We start from the raw sequence: 20,206 nt of genomic DNA on the forward strand, positions 1-20,206 counted from the left end.
ACAGCTCTAGTGGGGGTTGGGTGGAAAGACTAACAAGGTATTAGTTGTAGATTTAAAAATAATGAAAATAGGTGGGAAAAGAAGAATCTATATAAATTATTGAAAAAAAAACAAAAGGGAGGGGGAAGAAACGGGGTGGGGATGGGGGGAGGGGGAGTTTAAGATCTAAAGTTGTTGAATTCAATATTCAGCCCGGAAGGCTGTAAAGTGCCTAGTCGGAAGATGAGGTGCTGTTCCTCAATGAGCAAGCCAAGGACAGACATTTGGGCAAGAGAGCAGGGTGGAGTGTTAAAATGGCAAGCGACAGGGAGGTTTGGGTCTTTCTTGCGGACAGACCGCAGGTGTTCGGCAAAGCGGTCGCCCAGTTTGCGTTTGGTCTCTCCAATGTAGAGGAGACCGCTAGAGGAGACACCTTAACTGGTCTATAGTTTCCTGCTTTCTGTCTCCTTCCTTCTCTTCAATAACGGCGTTACATTTCTGATTTTCGAATTTGCTGTGATCTTTCCAGAATCTAGAGAGTTTTGAAAGATTACAACCAACGCATCCGCTTTCTCTGTAGCCACTTCCTTTAAGACGCTCAGGCCATCAGGTCCAGGAGACTTATCCCTTATTCCCAATAGTTTTCCTAGTAGTTTTTCTCTAGTTGCTTCCTCCCTTTAGCCATTTGATTTTCTACTATTCTTGGGATGCTTTAGGTGTCTTCAACCATCAAGACAGATACAAAATACTTGTTCTGAGAAGTGTTTATCTTTGGCAGTCTTCCATCTCCTGAGATGATTTTTTTTTATTCCTTCATTGGCTTCACTGGCTGGGTCAGCATTTATTGCCCATCCCTAGTTGCCCTTGAGAAGCTGGTGGTGGTGAGCTGCCTTGTTGAACCGCTGCAGTCCATGTGGTATAGGTACACCCACAGTGCTGTTAGGGAAGGAGTTCCAGGATTTTGACCCAGCGACAGTGAAGGAACAGTGATATATTTCCAAGTCAGGATAGTGAGTGGCTTGGAGGGGAACTTCCAGGTGGTGGTGCTCCCATGTGTCCACAGCCCTTGCTCTTCTAGGTGGCAGAGGTCGTGGGTTTAGAAGGTGCTGTCAAAGGAGCCTTGGTGAGTTGCTGCAGTGCATCTCGTAGATGGAACACACACTGCTGCTACTGTGCATCAGTGGTGGAAGGAGTGAATGATTAAGGTGGTGGATGGGGTGCCAATCAAGCAGGTTGCTTTATTCTGGATGGTGTTGAGCTTCTTCAGTGTTGATAGAGCTGCACTCATCCAGGCAAGTGGGAGTATTCCATCACACTCCTGACTTGTGCCTTGTAGATGGCGGAGAGTCTTTGGGGAGTCAGAAGGTGAGTTACTCGTCGCACGATTCCTAGCCTCTGACCTGCTGTTGTAGCCATAGTATTTATATGGATAGTCCAGTTCAGTTTCTGGTCAATGGTAACCTCCAGGATGTTGAGACTGGGGGATTCAACGATGGTAATGCCATTGAATGTTAAGGGATGGTTTGTGCTGTGGTGGTGAACTCTGTGTTAAGCATAACCTGGTGTGGCTGAGGGCCCTACACAGTCATGGAGGCCTCTGCTCCATGTGCTGAAGATAAAGGCAGTGGGCTGAGAAGGTGCAGGATTCAATGGCCTCTGTTTGCTCTGGGCCCTCATCTCAGCCAGCTGAGCTTTCCGTTTCTTCACACCACTTCCAAGGCCCTGCCAAGCAGTCAGCTTCCAGAGGACACAGCCATTGGCAACTGTCTCCCCGTTGTCAGTGTCAATGTCCTCCATCTTCATATCCTCCTTGCAGTGGAGAGCTGGATGTCCAGAGGATTGTTACCCAGTGGCCAGTTCACCTACAGAAGAGCTCTGGGTAAACAGCCATCATCTATCCGATGGGTGTGGCTGAGCCAGCACTTTTACTTTGTAATGAGCGGCTGTTGATGGAATTAGCGTGTGCCAGGGCCTCCGAGTTGATGACTGAGAGATGCTGAGGAAACGTGTTGAGATGACAAAGGTGGAAACTGTTCAGCCTTTTCTCCTGCCCTGCATATGTTGTCCAGGTCTCACCACTGTCGAGGAATGTGCTGAGGACGCGGGCTTGGCAGACTCACAGATTGGTTCTTGGTCAGGTTGCTGTTGTTCCACATTCTCTTAAAAGTTTATCGATGTACACTTTTATGTATATCTACAATTAACAAATAATATATAAACATTTTAATTATTGTATTATTTTTGCCTGTGATTCCCCCCCCACTCTGCCCCCTGTCCCAGAACAGCCCCAGTTTCCAGTCCTAGCTCTGTGCTGCCTCAGCTGCTCTCACCTGGAGACAGCGCCTCACAACCTGCTTCAGCGCACCTGAGCTCCACACCACACCCTGCCCCCCGCCGCACCATCATTGGTTGGAGGACCCACCCCCAATCTGTCCTCCAGTTCCACCCACCCTCTCCCTATTGGTTGGAGCGCACATCAGTCACCGCCCCCTCCCCAATTGTGATCACCTGGTCTGCTCCGCCCAGCTCCGCATCCGCTCCAGTTGGTGTCCCGTTAACCCCGGTCCAACTCTCAGGTTTGTACTTTATTTGGTACTTCTCCCTGCCCACTTCTCCACCCCCACCCAACATCACCACCCCTGGGTATGTCCTGTCCCACTGGAAGAACAGGCCCTGCAGAGGTGGCAGCACAGTGGTATACAGCTGAGAGGGAGTTGCCCTGAGAGCCCTCTACATTGACTCTAGACCCCATGAAGTCTCATGGCATTAGGTGAAACATGGGCAAGGAAACCTCCTGCTGATTACCACGTACCACCCTCCCTCAGCTGATGAATGAGTGCTCCTCCATGTTGAGCACCACTTGGAGGAAGCACTGAGGGTGGCAAGGGCGCAGAATGTAACCTGGGTGGGGGACTTCAGAGTCTATCACTAAGAGTGGCTCGGTAGTACCACTACAGACTGAGCTGACTGAGACCTAATTGACATAGCTGCTACACTGAGTCTGCGGCAGGTGGTGAGGGAACCAAGAAGAGGGAAGAACACATTTGACCTCATCCTCACCAACATGCCTACCACAGATGCAACTGTCCATGACAATATCAGTAGGAGTGACCACCGCACAGTCCTCATGGAGAGAAAGTCTCACCTTCACATTGAGGATACCCTCCACAGTGGCACTGCCACCGTGCTAAATGGGATAGATTTTGAACAGATCTAGCAACTCAAGACTGGGTATCCATGAGGCGCTGTGGGCCATCAGCAGCAGCAGAATTGCACTCAAAAAGAATCTATAAAGAATAGCCTGGCAAATCCCCCACTCTACCATTACCATCAAGCCAGGGGACCAACACTGGTTCAATGAAGAGTGCAGGGGGGCATGCCAGGAGCAACATCAGGCATAAAGATAAAGTTTCAACCTTTTGAAGCTATAACACAGGACTACTTGTGTGCCAAACAGCATAAGCAGCAAGTGATAAACGGCTAAGCAATCCCACAACCAATGGACCAGATCCAAGCTCTGCAGTCCTGCCACATCCAGTCATGAATGGTGGTGGACAATTAAACGACTCACTGGAGTAGGAGGCTTCACAAGTATCCCCATCCTCAATGATGGAGGAGCTCAGCACATCAGTGTAAAAGATGAGGCTGAAACATTTGCTACAATCTTCAGCCAGAGGTGCCGAGTGGATGATTCATCTCGGGCTCCTCCGGAAGTCCCCAAAATCACAGATGCCAGTCTTCAGCCAATTGAATTCACTCCAAATGCTGTCAAGAAGTGGCTGAAGGCACTGGATACTGCAAAGGCTATGGGCCCTGACAATGTTCTGGCAATAGTACTGAAGACTTGGTGCTCCAGAACTTGATGCCCCTCTAGCCACTTACGCACAGTATCAGCAGTGTATCTCCAAGATGCACTGCAGGAATTCACCAAGGCTGCTTTGGCAGCAACTTCTAAACCAATGACCACTCCCATCTAGAAGGACAAGTGCAGCAGATATATGGGAACACCATCACCCGGAAGGAGAGTCATACAGACTCGAAACGTTAATTGAGTGTTTATTCTCTCTACAGATGCTGTTAGACCTGTTGAGTTTTTCCAGCATTTCCTGTTTTTGTTTCAGATTTCCAGCATCCACAGTATTTTGCTTTTACCACCTGGAAGTTCCCCTCCAAGTCACTCACCATCCTGTCACTGGGTCAAAATCCTGGAACTCCCTTCCTAACAGCACTGTGGGTGTGTCCATACCACATGCACTGCAGCGGTTCAAGAAGGCAACTCAACATCACCTTCTCAAGGGCAACTGGGGGTGGGCAGTAAATGCTGGCCCAGCCAGTGAAGCCCACGTCCCGTGAATGAATAAAAAAAAATCAGTAACAATTTTCCAGCCGGGATTGAACCGGGGACTTTCTCATGTAAAGTAAAGGTGATAATCACTGCACTGGGGAAATGAGCGTGAATCCCCCCCGGACAAAGGGGAACTGACCATCCATCTCTAGCTCTAATTCCCAAACAGAAAATGCTGCCAAGAATCAGCAAGTCAGGCTGAGTCTGTGGCCGCTCTCAGCGTTTGAAACCGTCACAATGCCCGGGTGATTGACGGCAGCTCCGGACCAATAGGAAGTGGGGGCTGGGCTCCGAGCGAGGGCGGCTGGTCCTCCAATCAATTGGAGTGACTGAGGGGGCGGGGCCAGGCTGTGACTGAAGCATGCGCAGTACAGGTAATGGCGATGGGGAGACGGGTCCACAATGGGTAAAGGGGGGGATGGCGGGGCGGAGGGAGCGATGGATCCGGCGGGTGGACGGAGAGGCTCCGGAAACATGTTGTGTAAACCGCAAACCCCGGAAATAAACTGACCGGTCCCCCTCCCCCGTTTGCACCGAGCGGGGCCGCAGCTCCCAGATCAATGAAGAGCCGGTTTGTATCAGGCTGGACATTGGTTCCAGAGGCTGGTCCCTGGTCTCCAGAGTCGGTTCTTTATCATTGAATCATTGAATGTTTACAATACAGACAGAGGTCATTCAGCCCGTCCTGCCTGTGCTGTCTCTCTGCAGGAGCAAATCAGCTCGTCCCACTCCTCTGCCCTTTCATTAACAAGACCAGCAGCAGATATTACCCATCCCCAGTTACATGTGGAGAAGATGATGTTTGACCTCCTTGAACTGCTGTAGTCCATGTGGTCAAGGTGCTCCCATAGTGATGTGGGGTAAGGAGTGACAACGATGATGAAGGAACAGCAATATATGTCCAAATCAACAACAACAACAATGTGTATTTATATAACACATTTCATGTAATAGACCTTTCCAGGGTGTTTCACAGGTGTTTTATAAAGCAACATTTGGCACAGAGTCATGTAAGGAGATATGAGGGCAGATCACCAAAGGCGTAAAAAAACCAGAGGTAAGTTTTAAGGATAACCTTAAAGTAGAAAAGTGAGGTCGAGATGTGGAGGGGTTTAGAGAGGAAATCCCAGAGCTTATGCTGTTGGCAGCTGAAGATGTGGTCACCAAAGATGGAACAATTAAAATCAGGAGAGCTCAGGATGTCAGAATTAGAGAAGCACAGATATCTGGGAAGCTTGTGAGGTTGGAGGAGATTACAGAGCTATGGCGGGCAGTCACCATGATTGTAGAGTCCGGTTGGGCAGTCACCATGGTTACAGAGTTATGGCAGGCCGATACCATGGTTACAGAGTTATGGCGGACAGTCACCATGGGTACAGAGTTATGGCGGACAGTCACCATGGGTACAGAGTTATGGCAGGCTGTGAGCATGAAGGGATTTGAAAGCAAGGATGGGAAATTTAAAATTTTGGAGCTTCGTAACCTGGAGACTTTGTAGGTCAGTGAGCACAGGATTGAAGGGTGAACATTCGTGCCACACAAATGTCAGGCAATGACCGTCACTAACAACAGTGAATCTGACCATCTCCCTGTGACATTCAATGGCATTACCATCGTTCAATCCCCTACTATCAACATCCTGGGAGTTACCATTGACCAGAAACTGAACTGGACTAGCCATAGAAATACTGGGGCGACAAGGGCAGGTCAGAGGCTGGGAATTCTGTGGAGAATAACTTACCTCCTGACTCCCCAAAACCTGTCCACCATCTACAAGGCACAAGTCAGGGATGTGATGGAATATTGGAATATCCACTTGCCTGGATGAGAGCAGCTCCAACTACACTCAAAGCTCAACACCATCCTGGATAAAGCATCTCACTTAACTGGCACTCCAGTCACTTAAACATTCACTCCCTCCATAACCGATGCACAGCAGCAGCAGTGTGTACCATCTACAAAATGCACGGCTGCAACTCAGAAGGATTCTTTGACAGCACATTCCGAACACACGGCCACTACCATCTAGAAGGACAAGGGCAGCAGATAGATGGGAACACCACCACCTGGAGGTTCCCCTCCAAGTCACTCACCATCCTGACTTGGAAATATATCGCCGTTCCTTCACTGTCACTGGAACTCCCTCCCTAACAGAACTGTGGATGTACCTACGCCACATGGACTGCAAAGAGAATTGGACATCCCCACCAGCTTCTCAAGGGCAATTAGGGATGGGTGATAAATGCTGCCCTAGCCAGTGACACCCACACCCCGTAAAATAATTTTTAAAAAAGACAGAGGTGATGGGTGAACAAGACTTGGTGTGAATAAGCGCACGGGTAGCAGAGTTTTGAATGACCTCAAGATTGCAGAGAAGTTGATTGTAGGACACTGGCCAGGAGTGTGTTAGGATAGTTAAATCTCGAGATAACAAAAGAATGGTTGAGAGTTTCAGCAGCAGATAAGCTGAGACTAGGATGGAATCGGGTGATGTTTACAAGGTGGAAATAGGCGGTCTCAGGGATGTAACAGGTATGTAGCTGAAAGCTCGACTCGGTTCTAAAGATGACTCCATGGTTGTGAACAGTCTGATTCAGTCTCAGACAGTTGCCAGGGAGAGGGATGGAGTCAGTGATTAGGGAGTGGAGCTTGTAGTGGGGACTGAAGACAATGGTTTCAGTCATCCCAATATTTAAGTGGAGGTAATTTCTGTTCATCCAGTACTGGATGTCAGACAAGTCAGGATGGTGTGTGACTTGGAAGGGAACTTGGAGGTGATGGAGTTCAAAAACACCTGATACCCTGGTCCTTCTAGGTGGTGGGGGTTGAAGGTTTAGGATGTTCTGTAGTTCTGGTCAAGCTGTCGATATAAAGAATTCCTCTCCTTTGTCTCCTGCCTCTCCCACTTCTTTCTCTCTCCCTTTCAGCCCTCCCATAGAGGACAGAGTCTTGTGCAGGCCCAGACCGGGTGGCAGGTTCCCTTCCCTGAAGGACATTAATGGACCAGTTGGGTTTTGATGACAATCCAGCAGTCTTCATGGTCACTTTTTCCTAGTGCCGGCCTCACAAATTGCCAGATTCATTCAGCTCAATTTCACAACCTGTTTTTGTGTTTTTGTGGGTTCTCTCTAACTCCCTTTTTTTCCTGTTTTCGATCGATTTGACAGGGTATTAGAAAGTGAGGATTTGCAGTTGAAAAGTGAAACCAAACATCACATCAGGATTTGACAGGGTCGCCCAATTTATCATAAGTATCATCAGAATTTGAACATGGAAGGAAAAAGCACCGTTCACAGTTGGGAGAAACCGTACACGTGTTCTGTGTGTGGACAAGGCTTCAACCGATCATCTAACCTGTCAAAACATAAATGCAGTCACAACAGGGAGAAACCGTGGAAATGTGGGGACTGTGGGAAGGGATTCAATTACCCCTCAGAACTGGAAACTCATCAGCGCAGTCACACAGGAGAGAGGCCATTCACCTGCTCTGAGTGTGGGAAGGGGTTCACTAAGTCATCCACTCTGCTGACACACCAGCGAGTTCACACTGGGGAGAGGCCGTTCACCTGCTCTGTATGTGGGATGGGATTCACTCAGTCATCCACTCTGCTGACACACCAGCGAGTTCACACCAGGGAGAGGCCTTTCATCTGCTCCATGTGCGGGATGGGATTCACTCACTTATCCACCCTGCGGACACACCATCGAGTTCACACTAGGGAGAGACAGTTCGCCTGCTCTGTGTGTGGGAAGGGGTTCATTAATTCCTCCAACCTGATGACACACCAAAGAGTTCACACTGACGAGAGATCTTTTAAATGTCTGGACTGCGGGAAGTGTTATAAAACTTCTCAGGAACTGATGTACCATCAACAAGTTCACACTGATGAGAGACCGTTCAGGTGCTCTGACTGTGGGACTGGGTTCAGACGATCATCTCATCTCGCTGTACACCAGCGCACTCACACTGGAGAGAGACCGTTCACCTGCTCTGGCTGTGGAGAGGAATTCACTCAATCATACACCCTGCTGAGACACCAGCGAGTTCACACTGGGGAGAGGCCATTCACCTGCTCTGAGTGTGGGAAGCATTTCACTCAGTCATCTGCACTGCTTAGACACCAGCGAGTTCACAGTGGGGAGAGGCTATTCACCTGTTCCAATTGTGGGAAGAAATTCACTCAGTCATCCAACCTGCTGAGACACCAGCGAGTTCACACTGGGGAGAGGCCGTTCACCTGCTCTGATTGTGGAAAGGGATTCACTCAATCATCTAACCTGCTGAGACACCAGCGAGCTCACAAGTCACAACAGTGATTGGATTTTGCTGTTAATCAAATCCCGGACTGAACTGTGTTCATTTGGTCTGTTAATAAGCTGCACCCTAGTTATAGAGGCTAATATCCTGGACAAAGATCAAGTTTGTTTTCTTTGTGATAACCACACTGTGTAATGTCTTTTTAGTATCTCTGAAACAAGTTAGTTCCTTTTGAAGGGGTCTCCCTCTCCCCCATCTCCTCCATCCTCACCTCCAACAACAAGTGTGAGGCGCTCATGGAGCTTCTTTGTCACTAAGATTGAGACAATCTGATCAGCTGCTTCCCTCCCTTTCATTAGCCCACTCGGTCATTCTGTCTTTAAACTTCCCCCTTGTCTAAACTCACATCTTTCTCCGGTTTCCCTCCTACCTTCCATCATACCCCCTCATTTCTCATCTTGTCCATGAGACCTGCCTTCTTCTCCCTTTACTCTTTCCCCACTTAAAGCACTGATCACCCAACTTCCTTACGTTATCTGATATTGTTAATGGTTCTGTCTCTCTTCTGATACTGTCCCTCACACCTTTAAATTCACCCTCATCATCCACCCCAAAAAACCTTTCACACCACCGTCTTTGCAAATATTACCACCCCATCTCCAACCTCCCTTTCCTCACCAAAGTCCTTGAAGTTGGTGTTCCCCAAGGATCTATCCTTGGCCCCTCCTATTTCTCATCTACATGCTGCTACTAGGCGACATCACCCAAAAGCAACGTGTTAGTTTTCACATGTACACTGAGAACGCCCAGCTCTACTTCACCACCATCCCTCTCCATTCCTCTACTATTACTAAATTATCAAACTGCTTATCCGACATCCCGTACTGGATGAGCAGAAATTTCCTCCAATTAAAAATTGGGAAGACCAAAGCCATTGTCTTCGGTCACCACTACAAATTCCGTTCCCTAACTACCGAGTCCATCCCTCTCCCTAGGAACTGTCTGAGACTGAACCACACTCTTCACAATCTTAGTCTCATATCTGACCCCAAGATGAGCTCCCGACCACATATCCACACCATCACTAATATCGGATATTTCAATCTCCATAACATCTCCTGTCTTCACCCCACCACAGCTCATCTGCTGCTGAAACCCTCATCCATGTCCGTGTTACCTTTAGACTTGACGATTCCAATACATTTCTGACCAGCCTCTCACGTTCACCCCACTGCAACACGAAAACGTGAGATTATCCAAAACCCGTGTGCTTTCTTAGACCATGTCTCATTCACCCATCACCCCTGTGCTCACTGACCTACATTGGCTCCTGGTCAAGCAATGCCTTGACTTTAAAATTTACATCCTTGTTTTCAAATTCCTCCATTGCCCTGTCCCTCCCTATCTCTGTAATCTCCAGTTTCACACATCCTGTGAGATATCTGCACCCTTCTCATTCTGGCCTCTTGAACATCCCTGATTTTAATTACTCCCCCAATGGTGCATGTGCCCATGCATGAAACTCTGAAATTCTCTCCTTAAACCTCTCTAGCTCTCTCTCCTGATTAAAGTTGCTTGTTAAAATCTGCCTCTCCAATCAGCTTTTGGACATCTGTTCAAATAAAGACCAATGTGACTCAGTGTTAATTTTTTCTTTATGATAACTCCCCCGAAGCACCTTGGGATGTTTTATTACATTAAACATGTTATATAAATACAATTTGTTACTGTTTTACAATAGCCAGTTTGCACATGGTAAGATTCCACAAACAGCAATCAGACGGTGACCGATTAATCCAGTTTTTTTGGTGTCAGTTAAAGCATGAATGTTGGTCCCACTGCACCAGGAGAACTCCCCTGTGGACAGTATGTGGGGTTGTTGAGATCTCCTGAGCTGAGAGTGGAGCTGATTGAGCTGTTGGGTCCGCAGTGTACCTTGAAGAACCGCTGTCTGGGATCTTTCCTCTTAATTCACTAACCCCCTGAAGTTGTTTATGCAGTAAAATAGTTAGTTGATCTGAATTTAATCTTTGGAGAAAAATCTACAACTTTAAATCAGCTGTAAAAGAGAAAGAAAATTCTTCTGTTCATTTAACACCTTTCACACCCTCAGAACATCCTAAAGTGATTCACAGTCAGTGATGCATTTTGGAAGGAAGAATGAGGAGAGGCTATAAACTAAATGGTACAATTTTAAACAGAGTGTGTAGCAACAAAATACTTGGGGATGAAAGTACACACTTCTTTCATTGTGATAAGGCAAGTTGATCAAACTGTTTTTAAAAATGCTAATGGGATTCTCAGTTTATTAATGGAGGCATGGAATACAAAAACAAGGAAGTTATCCTGAATCTTTATAAATCCCTGATTAGCTCAAATATTGTGTTCAATTCTGAGCACTGGGTGAGGGCCCCATTCAGCAAAAGGTATTCAAATAGAACTGGATACAGATAAATCATATCACTGCTAACTGACATTTAGATTTTATTTACTGCTCCTGATACCTGGCACCTGCCGTAATCTCGGGAGAGACCAGTAACTTGTTATTTAAAATAGAAGAAATCTGAAATCTCAGTTATTTATGGAAAGAACGAAGACACAAGATTCCATAATTTAAACAGAAGAATTTTTACTGTACGGGAGTCAAGCAAAGCAAACACTGAACACTTTCTTAGTTAATCACCTATACTCTAAAACCCAAAGTCAACATTAGTTCAACATGAATTAAAAGGCAAATCATGGTCAATTATAAATGATAAATTACACATTAAATGACAGATACAATTAAGATAGGTCTTATGATTTGACTTGGCAGTGTATCTCGCTTATATGTCATCAGTCTCAGTCACAACTCAGAACACTGTCTTCCTCACAAGGAATTTCAGCTCCTCTTCTTCTAGGATGTAGCCTGATCTCGAGCCAACAGCAGCGCACAACCAACCTGAGTTCCACGGGCACGGTCTTCACCAAAAATGACACACATCTGCGGAACCACCTCAACTCTGCTCACGACGGTCTGGATGGTGTAGATCCACCAAGTAACAGAAACAGCTGCAGCTCCTGTATCGAGTCTCTATCTTCTTCAGCCTGCCTGGACTGCAGTACTGAACCCATCATCCACCACTGAGCTCTGAGGGCCCTCTGTGACCTTTTATATGATTTTAACCAGGTTCAGTCTTAGTTTCCTTTGAAAGTGGGAGGGTCAGTTCCTTTCTCAGTTTCCCTTTTCAATTAGGGTCTGTCTCAATAATTACAACCTCTGACCACAGATTCCAGAACACACCTCTTAGCTCGAACCATCACATCAACACTTGGAGCAAATGACTGGCCTGAGGCCTGTCTCGGATAAAAACACAAGGACCACTTGTCATCACAGAAATTTACAGCACAGAGGAGGCCATTCAGCCCATCATGTCTGTGCCACCTGAAAATGAGCTCTCCAGTCTAATCCCACTTTCAAGCTCCTGATCCATAGCTCTGTAGGTTACAGCACCTCCAGTGCATTTTGGAGTACTTTTTAAATGCGACTATTTCTGCCTCGACCATCCTTTCAGACAGTGAGTTCTAGACCCTCACCACCCTCTGAGTGACAACATTCCTCAACTCCCTGCTAATCATTCCACCAATGACTTTAAAAATCTGCCACCTGGTCATTGACCTCTCTGTTAATGAAATAGGTCCTTCCTACCCACTTTATCTGGCTCCCTGACCAGAACTGTGCTCAGTACTCTAGCTGTGATCTAACTACTGTTCTTTATAGTTCTAGAATAACCGCTCTCTCACCTCCCATTGACTTCAATGTAATGGAAGCTGACGAATGGAACCTGTCAGCATTTGAAAGACATTTACAAATGATTCGAGGGTTTCTTACAGTTGGGATCTTTCTCTGTTCTGCCCACTCCAGGTGTTAGGTAACAGACTTTGTCTTGGGAATATTGAGCTGGAGTATTGGGCCATGTGTTTCCTTGTTCATCTTGTTGACTCTAAATGTTGAATCTTGTGGTTTCAGACACCAGATAATCAAGCTCACATCAACAGATTATCTTTTCCTGACTTTATTAACAACACTGCAATCATACAGACAGAGTATAGTCCCCCAATCTGGAGAACAGGGATCATGTTGGGGTAGACTCCTTGTTGTTCGAGTATGTCCAAGCTGTAAATGATTCCATTGTTTTCTGTGGCTCCTCTCATGACTGAAGAGTCTGACGTGGGATTGACATGGACGCCCACAGAACCGGCAGTTCATGTTGTTGTTGTTGGTACCGGGGGAACTTCTGCAGCTGCTCCACCACTGGTCTTCCTCTGGGCACATCGGATGTTGCGAGTCTGGAGTAGATGGCCTTTGAAACATGCTGAACCAAATTTCAGTGTTTGCCTCCACATGGGCCGGTTGGCTGCAATGTTTTCCCCAGAGAGGTGGTCTGCAATGCAGAAGTTTGTAAGGATCTTTTTTAAGGTGTTCTTGTACCGTTTGTACTGACCACCTTGATGTTGTTTACCCTGAGACAGTTCCCCATTGACGATCTGCTTGGGGATTCTGTCATCATCCATGTGGGGGACATGGCCTGGCCATCCAAGTGGAATTTTCTGGAGGGTGGTCTCCGTGCTGTTGAGCCCAGCATGATGGAAAACCTCTGGAAGGTATGGGAGCTGGGACTTGTCCATGAGAGGAACCAAAGGTCTGAGAAGTGAAATAATCCAGAGTTAGATAGGAGAACGTAAGAAACAAGAGCTGGAATAAATCATACAGACTCTAAAACCTGCTCCAACATTTAATCAGATCATGGCTGATCCTCAATTTCAACCTCCACTTTCCCACTCAATCCTCATAACCCCTAATTTTCTTAGAGTCCAAAAACCAATCAATTTCAGCCTGTAACACAGTGAATACGTGAGCATCCACAATCCTCTGAAGTAGAGAATTCCAAGGATTGACAACCCTCTTAGTGAAGTAAGTTATTCTCATCTCAGTCTGAAAGGCCAGAGATGATGCCTCCTAGCTGTAGAATCTTGGAAACAGCCTCTCAGAATCTTCCATTAAACTGCAGAGAGTATAGTCCCAGTCTACTCAATCTCTCATCATAGCACATTCCATCATCCCAGGAATCAATCTAGTGAACATTCTCAGAGCCTTCCATTAAACTATAGAGTATAGGCCCAGTCTACTCAATCTCTCATCATAGTGCAACCCCATCATTCCAGGAATCAATCTTGTGAACATTCTCAGAATCTTCCATTAAACTGCACAGAGAGTATTGTCCCAGTCTATTCAACCTCTTATCATAGCGCAACCCCATCATCCCAGGACTCAATCTACTGAACATTTGTTACAATCCCTCTAAAGCAAGTAAATCCTTCATTAGGTAAGGAGGTCAAAACTGTAAACAGCAGTCCAGATGTGGTCTCACCAGAACTCTGGACAATTGTAGCAAGACTTCCTTACTCTTGTATTCCAATCCTCTTGGAATCATCACCACCATATCATTTATTTTCTAATTGCTTGCTGCACTTGTATGTTCACTTCCTTTGCTTCTTGTACAAGGAAACCCAAATCCCTCTGAACAACAACATTTAGTTTCTCACTATTCAATAAAAATTCAGTTTCTCTTTGCTTCTTACCCAAGTGAATAGCCTCACATTTTCCCATATTATACTCAATCTGCCACCTTCTTGCCTACTCATTCAACCTGTCCATGTTCCTTTGCAGACTCCTTGTGTCCTCCTCACAGCTTACTTACCCACCTAACTTGGTATGATCAACAAACTTGAACACATTGGATTCAGTTCCTTGAAGTTATTCCTGAATATAGACTGTAAGTATCTGAAACCCCAGTCCTGCTGCTTGCGCTGTTCCAGAATAACAGCCCGCTGACCTCAACATGACATGATTATTCCTAATCTCTGTTTTCTGTCCTTTAACCACTCCCCCACCCGTGCTAATATTTTACCCCCAACCCCATGAGCCCTGACCTTGTGCAACAACCTTTTGTGTGGCACCTTATCAAATGACTTTTCAAAATTCAATCATTATATATTCCCTTGTTCCCCTTTATCAAATCTGCGAGTTACATCCTCAACAAATTCTAACAGCTTTGTCAAACACGGTTCCCCTTTCATCAAACCATTTTGACTTTTGTCTAATCATATTGTCCTTTTCTAAGTGCTCTGTTACCACTGCTTAAAAATAGATTCCAGTACTTTCCTGATGACTGATGTCCAGCTAAATGGCCTGTAGTTCCCTGTTTCCTCTCTCCTGCTTTTCTTGAATATTGGGATTACATTTTCCACCTTCCAATCCATTAGCACCATTCCAGAATCTAGGGGATTTTGGAAAATCACAAGTGGTGCATCCAATATCGGTGCAGCCACCTCTTTCCGAATCCTGGAATGTAGGCAGTGAGATCCAGGGATTTGTCAGCTTTCTATCCCAAAAAGATCCAAAAATGGAGCAGTTGGTAACAGGAGGCCAATGAGTCTCCTCTTATCCTGGAGAAATCAAGGAGTTGGCACACACAAAGGTGATTCATTGGACACCAAACCCCAATTCAGAAAGCCAGAATTCTGTCAAAATGAACATGGTTCAGTCCTGGATGTGATTATCAGCAGCAATATCAGCAGAATCAAACACCTTGTGGACTCACTGGCGTCTCAGCAGGTGGGATAACTGCATGAATCCCTTCCCACGCTTGGAGCAGAGGAATGGCCTCTCCCCAGTGTGAACTTGATGGTGTCTCTGCAAGGTGGATGAACGACTGAATCTCTTCCCACACGTGGAGCAGGTGAATGGTCTCTCCTCAGTGTGAACCTGCTGGTGTGTCAGATGCTGGGATGACGTAGTGAATCCCTTCCCACACATGGAGCAGACAAAAGGTTTCTCTCCAGTGTGAATACGCTTGTGTTCAGCAAGTTGGGATGACAAGTGAATCCCTTTCCACACTCAGAGCTGGTGAATGGCCTCTCCCCCGGGTGCACATGTAGTTGTTCAGTGAGACTGGGTGAACACCTGAATCTCTTCCCACACTCAGGGCAGGTGAACAGCCTCTCCCCAGTGTGCACACGTAAGTGTTTTGTGAGGTGTGTCGAAGACCTGAATCTCTTCTCACACTTGGAGCAGGTGAACGGTCTCTCTCCTGTGTGAAGTCCCCGATGTTGAATTAAAAGTGAAGGAACGACGATATATTTCCAAGTCAGGATGGTGAGTGACTTGGAGGGGAACTCCCAGGGGGTGGTGTTCCCACCTATTTGCTGCCTTTGTCCTTCGAGATGGTAGTGGTTGTGGGTTTGGAAGGTGCTGTCGAAGGAGCCTTGGTGAATTACTTGGTCACTTTGTAGATTGTACACACTGTTATGGATAGCAAGCAGGTTACAAAACAGAAAACAGACAGAAGAGGTTAAGAATAGCTACTCAGACTGGTAAAAGGTGAGAAGTGGTGTTCCACAGGGAGCAATGCTGGGGCCACTGTTATTCACAATTTACATAAATGATTTGGACCCAGAAATTGAAACTCCAATTTTAAAATTTGGTACAGAGTTACAGTAAATCACTGATAAGAATTCCCAATCAACAAAACTTTGTAGCATAGTTCATTAAATCTTTAATTCTGCTGCTGCCTGAACAAGGACACAAGGACCTGATGCATTTAATACTGAGCAAGACTGCAACAAAATCCTTGGATCTAAAATGCACACATGAATAAAACAGGGGAGTTCCTGGAAACATGCTGCAGGTTCTTCATTACCTGGAGATCAAATGTCTGTTGTATAATTGTCCCAGGAGTTAACACGATCTTGTGAACTTTTGCATGTGTTATTTTAATACAGGCTTTAAACTATATATTTGAACTGCATTTTATTATGTTAAAGGTGCTATATCAATACAAGTTGTTGTTGATGTTGGCTTAAAGTGGTAGATTCAGGACTGTCACTAAAATATCTTTAAAACTTCACAGAATAATCACTTTTAAACAGGAAACTTAATCCTGGTGTTTAAGTTTCAGTCAAGGATAGAGCACAGTTTTACACAGATCTCTGATTTAACAGCACATTTCCAATCTGCCTGACTCAGGTTGAATAGCCAGAGTTGTAAAGGAACCTTCTGCTCTGCACCTAGGAGCTTTGAACCACCATGGTTACAAACCAGAAATCAGAGGGTTAGATTTATAGGGAGTTTGTATTTTTCCATCCATTTTTCTATGTGGCCTTGGACTCCACACAACCTGACCTTAGTCATCTTTAGGCTGTATGTACTGCACAGAAGTGGCTGTGACACATTTCTTGCACACCTCAGGATTAATCCACATGTGGGTTTTGCTGTCAGTGAAGAGAAATGAGTAAGGCCAAAGTGCCATTTGTCCCTCTCAGCGTGACCCTGAAGGACTGTGTCCAGGCTGAAGTTCTGTTCCTGCCGTGCGATCCTCCCCCAGATTGTCCTTTCTGAGCTCCAACCAGGTGATGTTAAACACTCAAGTGGGAAGGATAAAAATCTACAACAATGTGTTCAAAACAAAGCTTGACATGCTATTCGACATCTATACAGAATATTAAACAGCAGCCCAATTATATGGTCCAGTAAAATCTGCAGAAACAACCCCAAGTGTCAGAATGAAAGAATTCAATCCTGAACATGATTAACAGCAGCAAAAAATGCAGAATCCAACCCCTACAGTCACTTGTGAACTCGTTGGTGTGTCAGCCAGGAGCCTGACTGAGTGAATCCCTTCCCACACACGGAGCAGGTGAACTCTCCTCAGTGTGAACTCGTTGGTGTGTCAGCAGATCCTTTTTACTTTTAAAGGCCTTCTCACAGTATGAACATTCAAAGGGTCTCTGATCAGTATGAACAAGTTGATGTGTCAGAAGGTGGGATGATCGAGTGAATCCCTTTCCACACACGGAACATGTGAATGGACTCTCACCAGTGTGAACTCGCTGGTGTGTTAGTAGGTCGGATGAATTAGTGAATCCCTTCCCACACATGGAGCAGGTGAATGGCCTCTCCCCAGTGTGAATTTGCTGGTGTGTCAGTAGTTTGGACGGCCGATTAAATCCCTTGCCACAGATAAAGCAGGTGTATGGACTTTCCCCAGTGTGAATGCGCTGGTGTTTCAGCAGCCTAGATAATCGATTAAATCCCTCCCCACACAAAGAACAGATGAACGGACTCTCCCTCGTATGAATGCGCTGGTGTATCAGCAGGTAGGATGACTGAGTGAACCCCTTCCCACACACGGAGCAGATGAATGGCCTCTCTCCACTGTGAGTTTGCTGGTGCCTTTGAAAGTTTGATGAATGACTGATTGCCTTCCCACACATGAGCAGATGACTGAACTCTGTTCAGTGTGAACGCGCTGGTGTCTCAGAAGGTTGGATGAATGAGTGAATCCCTTCCCACAAACGGAACAGGTGAACGGCCTCTCCCCAGTGTGGCTGCGTTGATGAATTTCCAGCTTTGATGGGGAACCAAATCCCTTCCCACAGTCCCCGCATTTCCATGGTTTCTCCATGATGCCGGTGTCCTCGTGGCTGTCCATGTTGGATGATCAGATCAAACCTCGTCCATACAGTTTATTCCCACTGTGAAAGGTACGATGCTTTTTCAGGCTGTGCAATTGGTTAAAACATTTCTCCTTCCATATTAAACATTCAATGATATCCAGCTCCTGATGTATTGAGTGAATCGGTCAGACTTTGACCTGATGTTTGGTTTGAGTTTCCTGTCAGCAAATCTTCCTGTTCAAATATCCTACAGAAGGGATTCACAAAAGTCAGTACAGGATGGAAATCCAGAACAACACAATCCTAGTTTCTTTCCTTTTTCTAATCTGTTCATGCGATGTTGGTGTCACTTACAAGGCCAGTATTTGTTGCCCATCTGGAATTGCCTTGAGAAGGCGGTGGTGAGCCACTTCCTTGAACTGCCTGTAGTCCACGTGGTGTAGGTGCAGTTCGAAAGAAAGTACCAGGATTTTGACCCAGCAACAGTGAAGGAACGGCGATATATTCCCAAGTCTGACTTATGATGGAAGAAAGGTTATTGATAAAGCAGCTGAAGGTGCTTAGGCCTCGAACACTGACCTGAGGAACTCCAGCAGCGATGTCCTGGGATTAAGATAACAAAGAATAAATAAAAATACTGACAAATATGAAATAGTGTTGTTGATAAAAGAGATACTCATTCAATTTTTCAGAGATGAATGATTCCCCAGGGGTTCACTCTGACTCCCCTGACTGACTGACCCAGGGTCCAGTCCTCAATCCCCCCCGATTGGTGACTGAACTCGCTGCTCCTTTGCTTCTCCGGCCTCTGAGCTCCTCTTGCTGTTGTTTCCCAGGACAGTCAATGCCCGCTCTCCAACATGACCCTGTCAGATGGAGTTCAGGGGCTCAGAGGAAGAAAAGAAAATGAGGCGGTGAATCTGAGTTGGGAGAAACAAGGAGAGAAACAGGATTCAATGGAGAAACTGAGCGGGGGGCGAGCGCAGCCTCAGGAACAGCGAGTGCGGCTCTCAGAGGCCGAATGAGAGCGGCCGGGCCCGGCGGCCGTGCGGTGATCTCCCCGGGCTGGGGGGTCGGGTGTCGGGGCTGCCCATTAAAGCGATGCTGCAGCGCCTCCCCCATCCTCGCCGCCGCTTCCCGGTTTCTTCTCCATTTCCACCGAGTCCGACTCACAACAAAGAGACCGCCCAGAATGCCCCGCGGCTGGTCCTGGGGAGCATGCGCACTCTCAGCGCCTGGGGGAAAGGAGCGAGTTGAATAGAGAGGTTTCTGGGACGCAGGGGATTGTGGGACTAATGTCGCCATTAATCAGCAGCTGTCTGTAAGTTTTTCACTGCATCCTGACAAAAAGGTCAACGGCATGAAATTCTTTCTTGCTTCTCGATGCACAGATTTTGCTTAACCTACTTAATATTATCAGTATTTGCCTCAGTATTGGAGTTGGATGCCCTTGTCTACCCCTGGCCTCCTGAGTAGACCTTTAGTGTTGCATCAGTTTGAACAGGAGTGGAGATGGAGGAGGAGCTTCTGAGCAGTTGTCAGCCCAGTGCAGCCCAACAATTCTCAATGTGTGGGACTACCAAGTGAGGTTGCTAAACAGACACAGCCCCTACAATGTAAACAAATATTGTTTTCTGAACAATAATTTCAGTATAGGCTTTTAATTCATTTACATTTCCTTCTCTTAAATTAATTTTTGTGGCGTGGGCTTTTGCGAGCAAGGCCAGCAAACATAGTGGATGAGTGTGGCTCCAACTACACTCTAGAAGCTCAGCACCATCCTGGACAAGCTGTCCGCTTGAGCCACTCACCACCTTTAACATCCACTCCCTCCACCACCGACACAGAGTGGCAACAGTGCATACCACCTACGAGATGCGCTGAAGCAATTCATTAATTTTGTTCTACAACACTTTTCAAATACACAACCTCTACCACCTAGAAGAACAAGGCGAACAGACACATGCGAACACCAGCATCTACAAGCTCCCCCTACCCCCGCCCCCACACCCCCCCCCCGCCTCCCCACAAGCCACACACCATCTTGACTTGGGAACTAAATCACTGTTCCTTCACTACTGGTGTATCAAAACCCTGGAACTGCCTTCCTAGCTCCACTGTGGGTG

The 20,206-nt window shown here is 46.5% G+C and overlaps 4 protein-coding genes across 5 annotated transcripts in view; 2 read left to right on the forward strand and 2 right to left on the reverse strand.

Annotated features, from left to right (window-relative positions):
- The window catches only part of LOC144698197 (uncharacterized), a 510,286-nt gene that overhangs the window by 200,156 nt on the left and 289,924 nt on the right, over positions 1–20,206 (forward strand). The gene's annotated exons all lie outside the window — the stretch shown is intronic.
- Positions 1–20,206, reverse strand: part of LOC144698216 (uncharacterized) — a 500,519-nt gene that overhangs the window by 161,419 nt on the left and 318,894 nt on the right. The window lies entirely within an intron of this gene.
- Positions 1–20,206, forward strand: part of LOC144696878 (uncharacterized) — a 32,999-nt gene that overhangs the window by 2,801 nt on the left and 9,992 nt on the right. The window contains exon 2 of the mRNA XM_078568589.1: positions 8,227–8,616. Within this exon, the coding sequence (XP_078424715.1) occupies positions 8,227–8,616 (390 nt within the window). The remainder of the gene's footprint in view (positions 1–8,226; positions 8,617–20,206) is intronic.
- On the reverse strand, positions 12,828–18,115 carry LOC144698375 (uncharacterized). The gene is given in 6 exon segments (XM_078570327.1): positions 12,828–13,266; positions 15,227–15,512; positions 15,587–15,744; positions 17,282–17,327; positions 17,330–17,881; positions 17,965–18,115. Coding segments are annotated over 6 exon segments (1,632 nt in total).

The sequence above is a fragment of the Cetorhinus maximus genome, chromosome 23 (assembly GCF_964194155.1).
Source record: "Cetorhinus maximus chromosome 23, sCetMax3.hap1.1, whole genome shotgun sequence".
NCBI classification, from domain to species: domain Eukaryota; kingdom Metazoa; phylum Chordata; class Chondrichthyes; order Lamniformes; family Cetorhinidae; genus Cetorhinus; species Cetorhinus maximus.